General features: G+C 43.3%; 1 protein-coding gene across 1 annotated transcript in view; it reads left to right on the top strand.

The window, feature by feature from the left end:
* ZBTB16 (zinc finger and BTB domain containing 16) overlaps nucleotides 1-16,888 on the top strand; it is a 116,073-nt gene that overhangs the window by 77,935 nt on the left and 21,250 nt on the right. Inside the window, exon 4 of the mRNA XM_044282283.1 lies at nucleotides 4,763-4,849. Within this exon, the coding sequence (XP_044138218.1) occupies nucleotides 4,763-4,849 (87 nt within the window). The remainder of the gene's footprint in view (nucleotides 1-4,762; nucleotides 4,850-16,888) is intronic.

Here is a 16,888-nt window from a genome sequence, read left to right as displayed (position 1 = left end):
CGACGCATAAACAAGTTCTTGAGCTTTTTTTTGGGGCGTTTGTCGCGCGTTTTGGCCATAGACTAATTGGACAACACTGCAGTCAATCACACAAACGCGCGTTTACTATTGCAAAAAACGCGCGTCTCAGAAACGCTCAGGTGTGAACCCAGGGTTAGAGTGAGTGAGTGAGTGAGTGAGCTGCAATACCACACACAACCCTGTTGACAGGGGTGGCACTGTTTTTGAAAGAAAGTTTTTCTAATCCTGGGCAACCCCTTTTAAAGGGCATCTGTCATCAGATACCTTGATATAAATCCATCTGCCTTGGACTCTCGATGCTGATGTCCAATAGTTTTAACATGAGTAATTCAGGTTTACACGCAGGTCTTCTGACCTGCATCCCAGTGCTGCGCTGGGAATATGGCGTGTTGTCCATCATCAGCTTCCATTCACTTACAAAGCATGGTAGGGCAGACAAATCTCCCCCCCAAAATATAGTATAAAGATAAAGAACTAAGTTGAGGAAAAAAGTGAAGAACATAGCTTTCAATAGTAACATAATTGTGACATAATGAAGCAACACACCAGACCACCACCTCACCGGATGGCGCGGTGCTCGGTGACCTGACCGGAGGCCGCAGTGCTCACTAGAGGTCTAAGGTAGAAAGAAAGTGTGCCTTCATCACTGGGCCCAGTACTGGTAGATTATCTCCTGCGGATATCCAGAAGTATAAGCTCAGTCTTGTCAATAGTAGAGGTCTGTATTGTCTACCTTGTAAGGCATTTTCATTTTCAAATACTTTTAGTCTCCGCTCTCTCACGTTGGGTTGTCTAAGATATAAAGGGAGTTTGTCTCCTCCCGGGCGCTCTATTAGGAGCAGTACTACATGAATAAAGTCCAGATTGCTAATGTCTATGTGTATACTGAGGCCCCACCTTGGACAGGTCTGCAAACCCTAACCCCACCACCCCTCTGTGTGCCTGAAGACCTGCTGGAATACCTTGAGAGGACTTTTGAGCCGCATGCCTGGAAGTCCTCTCCATGATGTGTGCACGTCATTGTATTACAAGGCTGTTTTGCAGGCACACAGATGAGGGAGTATACACGTAAAAATTGGCAATCTGGAGAGCTGTACTATATAGGTAGTACTGCTCTTAAAGGGGTTATCCTGGAAAAAGAGAATGATGGCCTAACCATCATAATTACATTGGCGGGGTCTGAGTCCTGGCAGCTTACCAAGCACCGCGCAGTACATCATATAGCAGCTGTGCTTACTATTGCAACTTTGCCCCATTGACTTGAATAGGGCTAAGATACAACTGGACCACTTGACCGTATGTATGGTAATGTTACTGGCCTTGAAAGAGGCCGCGGCGCTCTTCAAACAGCTGATTGGCGGGGGTTCTGGCTATTAGATAGGTCATCAATATCTTTTCCCGGCTAACCCCTTTAGTAGCACTCCAGGAAAGTGAAGGACTCCCTTTTAAATACTATATCTGATGTGGGGATTCAACTCCTGACACCCCACCTATTAGCTGTTGGAGGCAACAAGCACACACAGATGAGCGCTCCTGCATCTTCCTTGGTCTGTAACATTACATCCATTGGTCACATTGCCTTCGTGCATCTCAGTCCCATTCAATTGAATAGGACTGAGCTGCAATACCACACACAGCCACTAGCCTTTGTGTGGCATTGTATACAATGAAGAGGCTGCAGCGCTCATCCAGTCACTGCAGGCCAGTCAACCAACTGTTCAGCCTGGGTGCCAAGAATCAGACCCCCACCGATCAGGTATTAATAACCTATCCTGAGGACAACCCCTTTAACAGATAATCTTTGAGGTCCTGGGAAGCTTGTAGTTTGTTCACACTTCCAACAAGTGGACAGTCCCTTTTAACGGTGTCACAAAATTGCCTTTTAGAAGACACCTGCAGGTGTGGAATTTTTCCATTGTCTTTGGTTACTGGTGATACCAGTTCTTAGTTGTCACAGGCCGGTTTTAAGGAGTTTTTGTCCCCTAAAATGACATCTTTATCTGTGAAAAGCGGAGTATTGCATTTTAAGCAAACAAGCTTGCCTAATGCTGGCAGGTTTACGGTGTTAATCTATTGGTGGTGACAGAAGTTTCCTTTCTTTATAATGTTTACTTTGCTGAAGGCAAGTCAAGGCTGGATTCAGTGATCTGACCTAAAGCCGAAGGGATTCCAAAAAGTTGAAACCCCTCCATTCATTGTCAAAACAGAACAATTAGGATGGTGCTCCTGTATCAATGGCCTAGTGTAGGACACTATACTGTCGTGCCAGCGGTGACATACGTGGTCATTGACGCGTTGTACAGGTATTTAGCTAATTGGAGCTTCCAAAACCCACTTTTGTTTAAATGCAAACCATAAAAAAAACTCTTTCCAAAACCTCTAATGGGGGTCTTGCTCTTTTGGGACCCGTGCCTAACAATTTAAGTTTTAATATACAGTGCACAATACTTTACAACCTCCTTAACCATTGTATTTTTGTTTTTGTTTTTTGTCTGTGATGCTATTCTATGGGTTTGTCAAGTAAATAATCGCGAGATAAAATCTTCGAAGCTGGCGTTTATGAAACGTGAGGTCCAAATGAAATCGCGAACATGTAGTCCTGGCCTGCCACTTTTAATTGGGCAATAAAATACAAAAAAAAAATAACCTTGAAACTATTCTGGTATTCACTCGTTCTGTGCTCTAGTAGCTTTTTCCCCCTCCTTGTTTTGTTGACAATGATATAAAAAAAAAAGCGTCTGAGGGAACACTCCGTACTAGCTGTTTGAATTTGGCAGGCAGGGGCTGTTCCTGTACTGATAAGGAGTACTGTAAATAAGACTGTACAAAGAGCCTGCCATAAAGCGAGCTCTGTCTGTACTCATTGTTCTCTCTTCACTGGCTGGTGTGTATGTAATTTTTTTTTTTTTTTTTTGGGAGTTTGTTTTGGAACATAGTGTTCTTCCTCGTCAGACCGAACATGCACATCTTGTTAGCAACTTGCCAGCGTGTTTATTTTTTTAAATGCTTTGGAATTTTTATGACACAAATGTGAAAACTATTATTAGGATTACTGTTATTGATTTTATAACAGTTTTATTTATTTTTTTGGAGGGGGGAAATCTAGTTAAAGCGGAGCACTGCATTTTTTTCAAAGGTATAAAATAGTGTTATGATTAAACAAATACATTTATATTTATGTGTATAGAATTTTGTTAAAACCTATGTCAGTTTTCAGAAAGGAGGGACATTATGGAAAGGGAACATGGGGGGGGGGGGGGGCGGCTGCGGCGGCGGCTAACTTCTTAGAGGGAGGGAAGAAGAGCCGATTGTATCAAGGAAGATCAGATTGATCATTTGCCTCTCGTCTGGTTGTCAGCAAAGTGTAATGGATACTTGTCCGTACAACGACAATACTGCACATATCCAATGTTCATTGGACCAACCAGAGAAGAGGAGTCTGTTTTTACCTCAATCCATACGGACAAGCGACATGTCCACTCTCATTGTAAACATAATTATTGGGCCTCAATAAGGTCTAAAAAATTTTTTGTTTTTTATTAACCCATAAATAGATCCTAGTGAAAAATGATTCTCAATGGGGTTTATTTCTGTTGCTGCTTTTGGGACCCATTGTAACAATCCTTGGGCTTAGACTGCATCAGAGGATGTCCCACTGACACCCAACAGGACAGCCTTTATAGACCATACATCTATTGGAAGGGTCTGATAAAGCCTGCTTTATATGGTGCTCACTGGTGAGCTAGTTGAACTTAAAAGGGGTTTACCCAGGGTTTAATACTGATGACCGATCCTCAGGACAAGTCATCAGTATGTGATCAGTGGGAGTCTGACACCCAAACTAGTTTAGGAGCAGCAGCGATCAAGTGAGCACCACGGCTTTCTTGCTGCAGTGCTGTACACCCTAGTACACTGACGTCCTGTTCTTCGGCCACATGGCCTAGGTGCAACCTCTTTAAATGACCACCTCTCTGTTCACCCCCTTCTCCAGACCATATTTTTTTGTGATAGATCTTCAGTTCCTCCATATAGTGTCCACCTTCTTGAAAGGGATCACTCTGCTATGAAAACATCTAATGGTATGTTGGAGCAGGAGGAGCTGAGCAGATTGTGTAGTTTTTGTGAGAGAAGATTCAGTATAACTTATCTATGGTTGTAATCCCTGATGTCTGTCTAGGTGTCTACAGTCATTAAGGTGAAAGGTTCCTTCCAGAACTTTGAGCTATTACTAATTAACTTTTTGCAACCATTTGGCCAGAATGGATTTATGATTCATTTTTTCTACTATTTTGAGAAGTTTTGGAGCCCCTGGAATGGATGAATGTGGCTCTGAGCCTTAGTGATGAGGAAGAGGGGCATCGTAATCATAGTTTATCTGTAAACCCTTGTGTCTTCGGATCAGACTGTCAGGTTTAAGACAATTGACATCTGTGCCCTTTAGAGGTGAAGTAGGAAATGTTTTATAAATGACACATGGCAGTGAGTGACGGGGACTCCTGTCGGTACACTCAGCAGTCTAGTAGGAATACATCTACTGCATAAAGCGTAATATGGCGATACATTTTGTGAGGTCTGCTGTTCCTCTGCCCGACAATCTGCATTACTTATATGTTGGTTTTGGGTTGTCATTACCTTCAAACCTTCAACTTCAGTTTTGCCCAAGTACTGCATGGTAATTTGATGAAAGTTTCGACTTAAAAAAAAGTAGTTTTATAATATTTTTTATTTTTTTCCTCAACAGCTGGAGCCAAAGCCTTTGTATGTGAGCAGTGTGGAGCACAATTCTCTAAGGAAGATGCATATGACGCCCACCGGAGGACGCACAATGGTTAGTATCTGCTATTTGTGTGGAATCCTATCTGGATAGAATAGACTTGTACTCTATAATAGTCTATCCATCAAAAGATAAAATGTATACCGGACAGACCATTTTGGTCTCCTTCAGGTGAATGGGTTTAACATATAACATAGTGTGAATGCTCCCTAAACTGTAGATCTCCTTTGCAGGGCAGTTTCTAAAGCCAAAGCTGTAGGGGTTGTCTTACCCACATGTAAAGCTGTGTAAGATACACCCACCTAGGGGTGAGCGGTATAGGCGATATGCAATATAAATGTAAAAACACAAAATGCAATCGCACACTGCAACCAGCACTCTGCCTTGCCTTTATGCTGGATGTTGAATAAGGCATTGGTGTACATTTTGGCCAAAGCGTAATAAGCCACTCACCGCGTCAAGGTTGCCTTCATGAGTGGTCCCTAACACTAGTTCCTACCTTTTATGGGCCATGACAGCCACATAAAGTCCAGGGAGCGCAGGTACAGCATGCATGCCAAGCACACTCTGCTTTTAACCCCGTCCGGTGCCATTACAGCTTTCATCGGATCCAGGGATGCAAGTACTCACATGCATGCTGAGCCCCCTATATACTTCTCCTGGAACCTAATGGTTACTGGTAGGTGCTGTATAAGCAGACTCAGTTTTATACTGACTTTAAAACCAGCCTCCAGGGGGCAGATTAACTGGACAGGTGTGCTTGACTGCTTGGAGATCGCCACGCCTCCAATACGTACTACAAAGAAAAAATATGGAAAATTTCAGCCCGCACAACCCCTAGCAGGTGCAGATTGCTATGGCGAAATAGAGATATAAATGTAAAAACACAAAATGCAATCGCACACTGCAACCAGCACTCTGCCCTGCCTTTATGCTGGATGTTGAATAAGGCATTGGTGTACATTTTGGCCAAAGCGTAATAAGCCACTCAATATAAATTTGTGCCACGTTATGGATTTTGTGTATATTGCCGGACCGCGATATGACCATGGAGCGGCAGTTCCGATCGGAGTCCCAGCAGTGTAATGCTGGGGCTCCGATCGGTTACCATGGCAGCCAGGACGCTACTGAAGACTTGGCCGCCATGTATGTTAGTGAGCAGCATTATACTCGCGTGCGCCATGGCCTTCAGTAGCGTGACTCCTGGCTGCCATGGTAACCGATCGGAGCCCCAGCATTACACTGCTGGGACTCCGATCGGAACTGCTGCTGCCACCAATGATGTGAGGGGGAAGGGGGCCCCTGCCACCAATGATCAATACTGGGGGGGGGGGGGCACTGCCACCAATGATTAATACTGGGGAGGGAGGGTTGAGTTACCATAGGGGGCTGATAAGAGGGAGAGGCTGGCTGCCCATGAGAGGCTGGCTGCCAGACTGTGGGGCTGATCAGAGGCTGGGGGGCACATGAGAGGCTGGCTGCCAGACTGTGGGGCTGATCAGAGGCTGGGGGGCACATGAGAGGCTGGCTGCCAGACTGTGGGGCTGATCAGAGGCTGGGGGGCACATGAGAGGCTGGCTGCCAGACTGTGGGGCTGATCAGAGGCTGGGGGGCACATGAGAGGCTGGCTGCCATGGTCAGCCTACTGCTGTTGTGTGCACAAAGCACAGGGCAGCAGGGAGAGTGTAAAGTCCTAGTCACCCTAATACAGCTTTATTAGGGTGAATATGACAAGGGTTCTAGCCCTTAAGGGGGGCTAATAGTTATTAAATAAAAAGTAAAAAAAATAAAAAAGTTTAACCCCCCCCCTCCCCAAATATAGAAAACAATATATCGCATATTGCACATGCTTAAAATTATATCGCAATATATATTTTAGGCCATATCGCCCACCCCTACACCCACCTCCTCATTGTGGGTTAAAGGGAACCCGTCGGCAGATTCATGCTGGGCAGACTCACGTGATGACTGGCTGTGGGGGTCATTTATCAAAACTCAAGTTTGTATGCCAGTTTTGATATCCCCCGGCACCGCTGGTTGATGCGCTTAATTTATGATAAGGTGCACACCACATGTTAAATTTAGCTGATCCTCCAGCTGTCTATTATTATTGTTTATTATTATTAAAGCGCCATTTATTCCATAGCGCTGTACATATGAAAAGGGGTGCACGTATATAATACAGACAATTGCACTAACCGTGAACAAGACGAGTTACAAACTGGTACAGAAGGACGGAGGGCCCTGCCCGTGAGGGCTTACAGTCTACATGATGCACCCAGAGTAAAACCTCGGCCACTTCCTAGCTGATGTAAATTTCAGTCATGGCGTAAATTATTGTAATCTTTGTGCTGGGGCCTATAGGGGCCCTGTCCCCACACCCCCTTTTCAGAAAGTGGCGGCGTAGAAACAGCACTTGCACCTAGGTTTAGGGGTTTGCAACTTCCTTACACCAGAAACGTGGCGTAAGGGATGATGAATCTCATGAAATGTTTTATTCTGAAAAGTTCAGAAAAATGCATCTATCTAGAAATGGGGTGGAGTACGGCATTGGGTTGCTATGTTATACCTTACTGTATTCCTAGTAGTTGGAGTACAGTCCTGCAGTCTTGAGTGATCCAGCTCATGTCTGTCTCAGATTGTACAAGTTAAAGCTTGGATACTTGAGATTATCTGAATTCTGTAGTGAAAACAATAAACCCCAGCTGTAAGGCGCCTGAGTGAGAGCGTGCCTGGCTCCTGTTCTTACATAAATAACAGGATAGCAATTGGCTGACCACGCTCCATTCATCTACACCGGAGTAGTGCTTGTCAGACGCTAGGTGGCGGTATTGAGACCAGCCTGAAACATGCAGAACACTGTCAAATCTGAAGTTAAAGAATGTATTCAAGAACACTGTGTCTCTGCGCCAAATGATGTGTAGGAGAATAGTTAGTGGTGTTCTTTACAAGCATCCATAGGGACTGCATTTGCATGAAACGTCACTTGAATAATTAATAACTTGGAAAATCAGTGCCAAAGTCACCATTTTGCCTAAAATCGGATATTATCATCTTAATACAGTTCTCTCATTGGTAAACCTTGTAAAATACTGTTCATTATTATGTATATAAAAAAAATAAACCTCACCCCGGGACAGTCTGGGTGGCCATTTTCCTCCCATAGGTAAAGCCTTTTTTTGCAGAAGGTGCCTGTACACGTTGGACCAAAGTTATGAACATTCATCTGAAATTTAACAATTAACTATTATTTTATTTTAGCCAGCACAGTCATCGTACATAAATAAGTCAGCCTTGTCTGAAATTTCCATCCGATGGGTGGACAAAAGATCAGATCTTCATCCACGAATGATCCTTCTTTGAAAGGACACTCCCAGTAAGCTCTTTCATGTTCTGCCCATTGTCACTGAAAATGTACGGCCAGTTTAATTAACTCTAAAGGTCCTCCTACACATTTATGTATTGTCTGCTGAGTCGCCGAGAAGGGTGGGGTTTGCTGACCATCTAAGGTATGGTGAGCTCCCAACAGATGATGTCATCGGAGAGAAGGATTGGATGAACTGCATTTTTTATTTTTATTTTCACCTGCCCCTTTTCTCCCAGCAGAAGTATCTGACAGTGGTTCTCTGTTCTCTCCCAGTTGATCACACATACATGCTTGACCAAACTGAATATGTATAGGGCAGTTGGGCACGATAGTCTTCATTTGAGCAATAGCAGATAATGTTGTAGGACAACCTTCAGGCTAGCCATAGAAGTTGGGTAGCTGTCGAGCAAACGGTCATTCATCTGACCTCTATCCCTCTCATTCCATTAATACATATTCACTTAAACCTTGACTTGGCCAAGCATACATATGTCCTGGATGGGTAAAGGGAAGAAAGCTGCTGCGAACACTTATCTCTACAAGAACAAAAGGATCAAGCAGTTAAAATCCTGAAAATAGTGCAATAGAATGGAATAGGTGCTCTAATCAATTCGACTCACCTAGTCTTTATAGAATTTATAGTAAGAGTGTTCAGATATTAAACAGATTTTATTTGTATATAACACACCAATAAAAGTAATCAAAAGTTTAAAATATGTTAAATAAAAATGGAATGTAAATGGCATAAAAATGAGATATGAGAGTCTGTTCCGTCTATATAAATTAAGGAAATATTGTACCTAGAGAAAAAATTATTATATACATATAGATCCAGTTGTTTTCACATAGCTCATTATTTTTATTGCATTTATATTCAATTTTTATTTTATATATTTTAAACTTTTGATAACTTTTTTATTGGTGTGTTTATATACAAATAAAATCTGTTTGATATCTGAACACCTTGCGTCCTATGTGATTCCATATGGTGTGTGCCTATCACTCTTTTACTACAGTTGAAATCCTACCGCCTAATCCCCAATTTCAAATATTGGGGAAGAGCCCCATACATGCCCCATAGTGCTGGGTCTGCGCTCCTGAACATAGAAGCCCAGTGGCTTAGGTAGGTTTAGCATAGGACCCGCCTGCCCTGAGACCATCTTGGCGCTTGGTAGGTGGGCACAGATGTGTTTTGATCAAAATATATTGGATAGGTGTCTCAGATTTTATCAAATCAGAGTGAGGACTTTGTCCATATATATATATATCTACTTTACTAAGTGCATTATTATCTTATTTCTGTGATTTTCTTAAATAATATGGCCAGGGACATCCGCAGATTTCTTTTTTATATAATTTGGGGTAAGCCTGTCTAGATTTCCCCACAAAATCGCTTCTTAAGTTTTTCTTATTTATAATGGTTAAACAGGCTCTTCCAGACCCCAGTGTTCAACTATGCAGTTCCCTTCCCATGACCTTGATGTACCAGTGTCTGACCTTTAACAGCTTGTGGTTTCATCAGGAGCCACCAGGTTTCTATACAGTATCACATCAGCATCTTAAAATAGCGTATAATCAGTGACCAGGACAAGTCCACTCAAATAATCCCTGGAAAAGCAGCAAATGTGTCAGTCATTTACCTACATTCCTGTGGTATTTAGGGCATATTAATGTACATAACACAATCACTGTGAGTGGCCAAACATAGTATGACTGTGGTCCCAGAATAGTCCTTATGTTTTAACCCCCCCCCCACCCCATTTTAATTAGGCCCCAAATGTACCTAAACTAAAATATATAAAAAAAAAAAAAAAAAAGCTATCTGCTGCTTCGTTGTGCACGATTTCCAATCCCCAGTGTGTAAACCTCTGGATGGGGTCTAGAGAGCTGCTAGGGCAAGTCACTGGTCTCAGAAGTGTCTCCAAGCGGGACGTGACCCAGCAGTGACATGTTCTCAAGCAGCTTTTGACCCAGCAATCATGTGTTCCTAAGCAGCTCATGGCCCAGTAGTGACGTGTTCTCAAGCTGCTCATGGCCAAGTAGTGACGTGTTCCTAAGAGGCTCATGGCCCAGTACTGATGTGCTGCTTGGGGACACGTCATTGTGGAGGCTAGTACCTAACACTCTAACACAGGAGTTATACAGTGTGGCAAAAAAGTATTTAGTCAGCCACCAATTGTGCAAGTTCTCCCACTTAAAAAGATGAGAGGCCCCACTGTATACAGATTTTCCTTCTGATATAAACCTATATGTTGCAAAAGGTGAAATCTGCTGTGAAAATCTGCAACTTAAATTGATGATCTGCAGATTTAAAAGCCACATCGCAAGTCTATGGCAGATCTTTTCTGTAGGGTATGGATGAGATTTCCTAAAATGTTATCAAATATGGTGTGGATTTTCACCATTCAAAATCCAGAATAAAAATCTGCTTTGTATCTTCCCAGTTTTGTTCCCAGTTTTGCTTGTCTTTAGCGCCACATTTGAAAAATGTCACCTTTTGTTTCATAAATGTGACTCTAAACTCTACAATTTTGTCTAGAAATGCCACTCCAGTTTCTCTAAGCCACCCCTTTACTGGAGTGATATTGTGTTTTTTGTTATAAAGAGTCTGGTTGATTAAATCTGGAGTGAAACTAAATAACATAGCTAACCACATGCACTTTCCCACCCACTTTTCAAAAGTAGCAGAGATTGCGTAAAATGAGTTTTCTAAACTAGATGGTCCCTCTAAAGGGGTATTCGGGTAATTTTGAGTCATCCACATCTCTGTTGGGATGCTGGTAAATAGCTGAGCACTGTGTTCAGCTATAACAGGCATTTCCATATAGAGATGACTGGGGTGGCAGTGCATGTGCTGGACTTGTGACTGGGTTTATTTTCGGAGGTCCTATGGATTACAGGACCTATGTTCTCATGATCGGTGCCAGTGGTAGCTGGCACCGATAGCTACTGTCTTTCTTTTGGATAGGGGATAACTTTAAATTAGTCTATCTGTTGATACCTTGGTGCATGCAATATTCGGCATTCTGTCTCGGACATGTTTCCCTCCTGCTTCGCTGATCATTATTACTATTGAACATAGGAATGAGAAGGGAAAAATCTCTTTAGGCATTATTTATATTCCATGCTGATTCTTTTTCTCCTGCACACCCCAGTTATCGCCCTGATGGTCAATTCAGGGAAGAAAATGGTACTATATACAACCACAATAAATGTTGTCACATTTATGGTAAACGGATGAAAGACATTCCTTTTAGACTCGCCGCCTCCGGTGTGAATAATGCCAGGTCTGCCCTAATTATCGCCACTCGCAGAAATTGAAGTGGGCTTTCAGCATTCATCTACTTCTATATGTAACTTTGGCTTTTACGGTAACCCCCCCCACCCCCTCCTCCATTTGTAATCCCCACCACATATTTTCCCATGACAATGCCATTGGTTAGGGATTAGCGATTGGGCAGATTTGACCTTTCACCTCTAGTCCACAAAAGCGACATGATTATGGAACGAGTTTTCTCCATACTTTGCCATAGTAATACTTTAGATTAACCCCGTCTGCGTCGATGTCGTGGCCAGCATCTAGACTGTCGTTTTATATATTGCTACAAAGTATTTGACTCCGGTTAACTTTTCCCTTTTTGAAGAAGGCTGTCATTGTTTGAGGATTCTTGTGTGACTGTCATTTATTGTACAGGGAATGTCTTGCTACCTATGGGCTGCCCTCCTTTTGTCTGATCACATGTCACTCAATCTGTTCACGTTTCTCCAGAATGGTTAGAGAATAGTGCGATACATAAAATAACAGAACTATTGATCTTCCCATAGCAACACTCTCTTTTTCACACTGAGTTCCCGAATAGTCCCTTTTAAAGCTTTAGGATTGATTCTAAGCTTTGTCCAGTCTCGGGGTCATCTTGTGCTCTGACCTAAAGCCCTGCTTCTTTGTATATAGAGGGTCTGATCAGCATGCAGACACAAAGGTCCCCCCTCCCTTCGTCTTTATCCCACACTTATTTTTCTTCAGGAAACAAGGGAGATGAGAGGGAACAGAAGGGGATATTCCCTTTTCCCTCCTTTTTTAAAGCTCTGGGGGGGGGGGGGGGGGGGGGGGGGAAGTCTTATTTACTATCCTCGTCTACAACTGTATTTGGCCGGAGCAGCTTGGAAATACATTGGCTTATTGAGAACGGATGGCATTGGGGATGTGTTTTCGGTTTGGTTTGGATAGCTTATTTGTGACTAGTTTTATAACGACCTTGATAAGAGAAAAACCATGGTGAAATAAAGTACCCAGAGAATAAAAGGATATGATTAATGAATTGTGAGGGGAACAAAACCTTCCTCATGTGTCCTTGAATTAGAACTAGGCAACCAGACACAGAGGTAGTCATATGGGGCAGAGCTCTTCTCTAAATAGCACTTTTAAATAGCGAATGTCCTCTAAATGTTTGCGTGATGTCGGCTGAACCCCCCCCCACGTTCGGCAGTATCGGCCATCATGCCCATGGAGGATGCGCTGACTCTCCCCCATCAGATGACGATGGGGGAAGGAAAGATGAAGCATGTTCTCAGAAGAGCTAAGCTGCCACCACCAGAGTTGGCAGCGGCTTACCTCTATTCTCCCCAGACCGATGTGTTTGGGTGTGGGGGTCTTCAGGAGTGATGGCTGTTGACAGATATCTAAGGCTACTTTCACACCAGTGTTTTTGCTGGATCCGTCATGGATCGGCAAAAATGCTTCCGTTCTGATACAACCGTCTGCATCAGTCATGAACACCATTGAAAGTCAATGAGGTGTAAATCGGTTTTCTATTGTTTCAGAGAAAACGGATCCGTCCCCATTGACTTACATTGTGTGTCAGGACAGTCTTGCTCCGCACCACACCACGGACAGAAAAACCCTGTTTGCAGCGTTATTCTGCTGGCGATGGGGACGCAACCAAACGGAACGGAATGCATTCTGGTGCACTCTGTTTCGTTCAGTTCAGTTTTGTCCCAATTGACAATGAATGGGGATAAAACTGAATCGTTTTTCCCCCGCAATTGAGATCCTATGATGGATCTCAATAGCAGAAAGGGAAAGTGCAAGTGTGAAAGTAGCCTAAGGTGTGTGAACAGCTTAGTCTGCTTTCGAGTCAAAAGTAGTAAAACTTTCTCTAATATTGGCCATGAATATTTGCCCACAGTATGTCTTCAGAGCACTCATCGGGGAATACACGGAAGTGTAGCGGCTCAGTCGCTGCTCCAATAACTGGAGCAGAGCCTCAGAGCTTGCGCTACTCGGAGCAGAGGCACAAGTTTGGCAGGGAAAGCTGATATGTCCGACCCTGTCCATCAAAAGACCGGGAGAACATCCTCAGCTTTGGGGATGCAGAATCCTGTTTTGAGACGAGTCGATTTGCTCATCTCTAGTCAGAACCAATAATTTTTAGTACTTTTAGAAGTAACCATTGTTAAATAATTTTGAATGTTAACTAGAACAGTCAAAGGGACTGTCCTGGATTTGATATTGGTGGCCTACCCTCAGTGTAGACTCTGACTAGCAGATTGGGTCATGTTGGGACTACAAAGCTCCATCCGTTGTGTAGTGGACAGAGCTGATAACTGCAGCACTGCTCCTATTGAAGTGAAAGGGAGAAACTGTGCATTAACCAGCTCTGTCCACTACACACAATGGAAGGAGCTATGGTTATGGCTCTGACACTAATGCAGAACAGCTGATTGACAGGAGTGTGGGGTGTTAGACCCCTCCAATCAGATATCCATGGCCTATTCTGAGGACAGGCCATCAGTATTGAAGGACTGTAAACCCCCTTTAAGTTTACAGAAAGGATGATGATCGTCATATGCTGCTATTCAGTCTCAGAGTTGCGATCTTAGGGTCTGCTCTGTATGGAGTTGTTTGTAGAACTTTGTAGTCCATGGGCATAATGTATACCAAGTGTGTCCACAGACTCCCTGCATGGACGCGACTAAGGCTCTCATCACACTTCATCTTTTGCGCCTGTTTAAAAGTAGAATGGCATCTGTTCCCCATGGGCACCAAAAAAACTGTACTGGGCACCTCCGTGTGAAATATCACTGTCTGCTGGGCCATTTAATGCAGTTAAAAAGAAGCCAGATACAGCTGAACAAAGGCCAAAAGAACATGGTCATTGTGAGGAGGGCCTATGCGTCCGATTAAGCCAGTACTCAAGAACTTTGCACAATGACCAAATTTCTATAAAGTGCGTTAAATAAATATTCTTGCCACTTGCATGGTCTTATGTACATACAATACGTTGTCAATTGTAATGGATGTGTACAAAAAGAGAGGAAACCTGCTCATCTCTGCACTGACCAGGAACAATTGTTTCCTTGTTTACTTGGTGCAGCATCTGAAAACCATTGGCAATTTCCTGGCTCGCTGAGTGACAAGAGACGTCATTCCCCCTGGACAGACTGGCACAACTGGAGTCAGAACCAATTAGGGGTGTGAGTCCAGGTGGCGTGTGTTATTTAGCTCCGTCTACATGGCAGCTGTTTCCTTGCATCTAAAGAAACCTTTCAGGCAAAATTGTATGTAATGCACCTTTTTAATGGTTCATTCTCATTAAAGGACAAATTTAAAATACATTTAATAGTATATTATGATAAGCAGGGTGAATGGTGTTCAGAAGTATCGGCTCGTCTGTCTGTTTTCTGCCTCGTATATGTCTTATACAACTGGACTTTAGAGATGTTGCATTGAGTAACATGGTGGTTTATTGGGGACTATACACTATACCCCTGGTCTAGGTGGACTCCATAATAAGCTTGGCCCCTTTTAACCCTCCAGAAGTCATGAAGGTTAAATATGTTTGTTACAGTAGGATAGCAGCCTCTCTGGTGTCAAAGGCTTTAACGTCTCTCTGTCACTGGCTTCATTCAGCCATCCATGGAGCCAGCCCTAGCATGATTGTTAGTGACGGCCCCTCTCTTTGGAACCCATTGGGGATGCAGACAATGGACAGAGGAAAAAGAATGAACCTTGGCTTGTCCCTGTTTGAAAGGACTAGGGACAGTGAGGTCAGGGTGAAGGGGGTGTGACAAATATGGCCTCTCATTCAGAAGGGACATGTCTTTGTGCTCACGCTGGCCAGATGGCCTCAGGAATAAATTAAATCCAGTCTAGCACAGGGATGCCGCCTGAGAATGTGTTATTGCCTTGATTTAGGGTCTGAAGAGGCTACTCCTTTCCAACCAGTTTTATTATCATCATCATATTCCCCAACTTAGTCACATATTTAGAACTAGTTCCATAGTATAGGCTTGGTTACCATTGATATTTGGTAAGAATGAGCTTTTTCTTTCTTCCAAGCAGAATTCATATGCCAATCAGTATACATTCTGTTTGTCTAAAAGATGGGAACTAGATATATGAAATATCATAGAACATATTAAATATGCATTTAGAAGTGTGCCTGTTCTCAAGACGTATGACAGTTCATGCGCTTCCATATTCAGTATGGCCTCGTGGCTAGGATCTACCATAACTTGTGCTGTAGGTGTTCATGAAATGGCATTCTCAGTTTCCTGAGTGCTCTGAGGTTGGGTTTCCACATTCAGATTTTTTTGATGCTGTATTCGGACACTTTTTTTATATAAAGGAAACATTGAGTCTTCTACTCTTTTTGAAGCCTTTCTTGGCTTCAGAAAACCTAAAAGTCACACTAGGTGGATTTATTAAATTGCTCACACTGAGGCTTCAGTCATGGAAACCTTCACCTTAGATGGGATGTGGAAATATGAAGCTCTCCACAGTACAACCAAACAACTGTATTCAGATGCACTAAATTGATGGCTTAAGCACATGTATTTATAGGTAAAGCTACCTGTCAAGCAGAGGTCGGGACCAAAATGACTATGGACTAATGTAAGAAGCTACAGAAATTGTGGGAAAGTCACAAGGATTCTTCAGGAGCTTTGGAACTTTCTTTTAGTAGCATCATCCTGGGTGGTAGGTGACCCAATGGCTCAAGAATTCTCATTAACCTTAAAAGTGTTGTCCAGCTTTGGAGACCCTAGTGTTCTGTACCTGTTGGAAAAACTCATGCTCCCCCTCTCCCCACCACTCAGTCCTGGCTCCTTTCTGCAGTCTTCTGGTCCCCATACTGTAAACCTCTGGATGAACGGGCTCACATACCCCACTGCAGCCAATGAGTGGCTTCAACAGTGACTAGTCTCCAAGCAGCATGCTTGGTCATGTACCACTTGGGGACACGTCACTGCTGAGGCCTCTCCATCTGAATGTTTATAGGACAAGGACTGAACTAAAACTGAGGGGAGTCGGGTAAGGCTACTTTCACACTGGCGTTTTGGTTTCAGTTTGTGAGATCTGTTTCAGGGCTCTCACAATCTGTCCAAAACGGATCAGTTTTGCCCTAATGTATTCCGAATGGAAAAGGATTAGTTCAGAATGCATCAGCTTGCCTCCGTTCCGGCTCTGGAGGCGGACACCAAAACACTAGTTGCAGCGTTTTGGTGTCCGCCTGACAATGAGGAGGCAAACGGGTCCATCCTGAAACACAATGTAAGTCAATGGGGACGAATCCGTTTTCACTGGCCCAATATGACACAATAGAAAACGGATCCTTCCCCCATTGACTTTCAATGGTGTTCAAGACGGATCCGTTTTGGCTATGTTACAGATAATACAAACGGATTCGTTCTGAACGGATGCATGCAGTTGTATTATCTGAACGGAA

This window comes from Bufo gargarizans, chromosome 2 (assembly GCF_014858855.1).
Source record: "Bufo gargarizans isolate SCDJY-AF-19 chromosome 2, ASM1485885v1, whole genome shotgun sequence".
NCBI lineage: Eukaryota > Metazoa > Chordata > Amphibia > Anura > Bufonidae > Bufo > Bufo gargarizans.
This window is presented reverse-complemented; position numbering and strand designations above follow the sequence as displayed.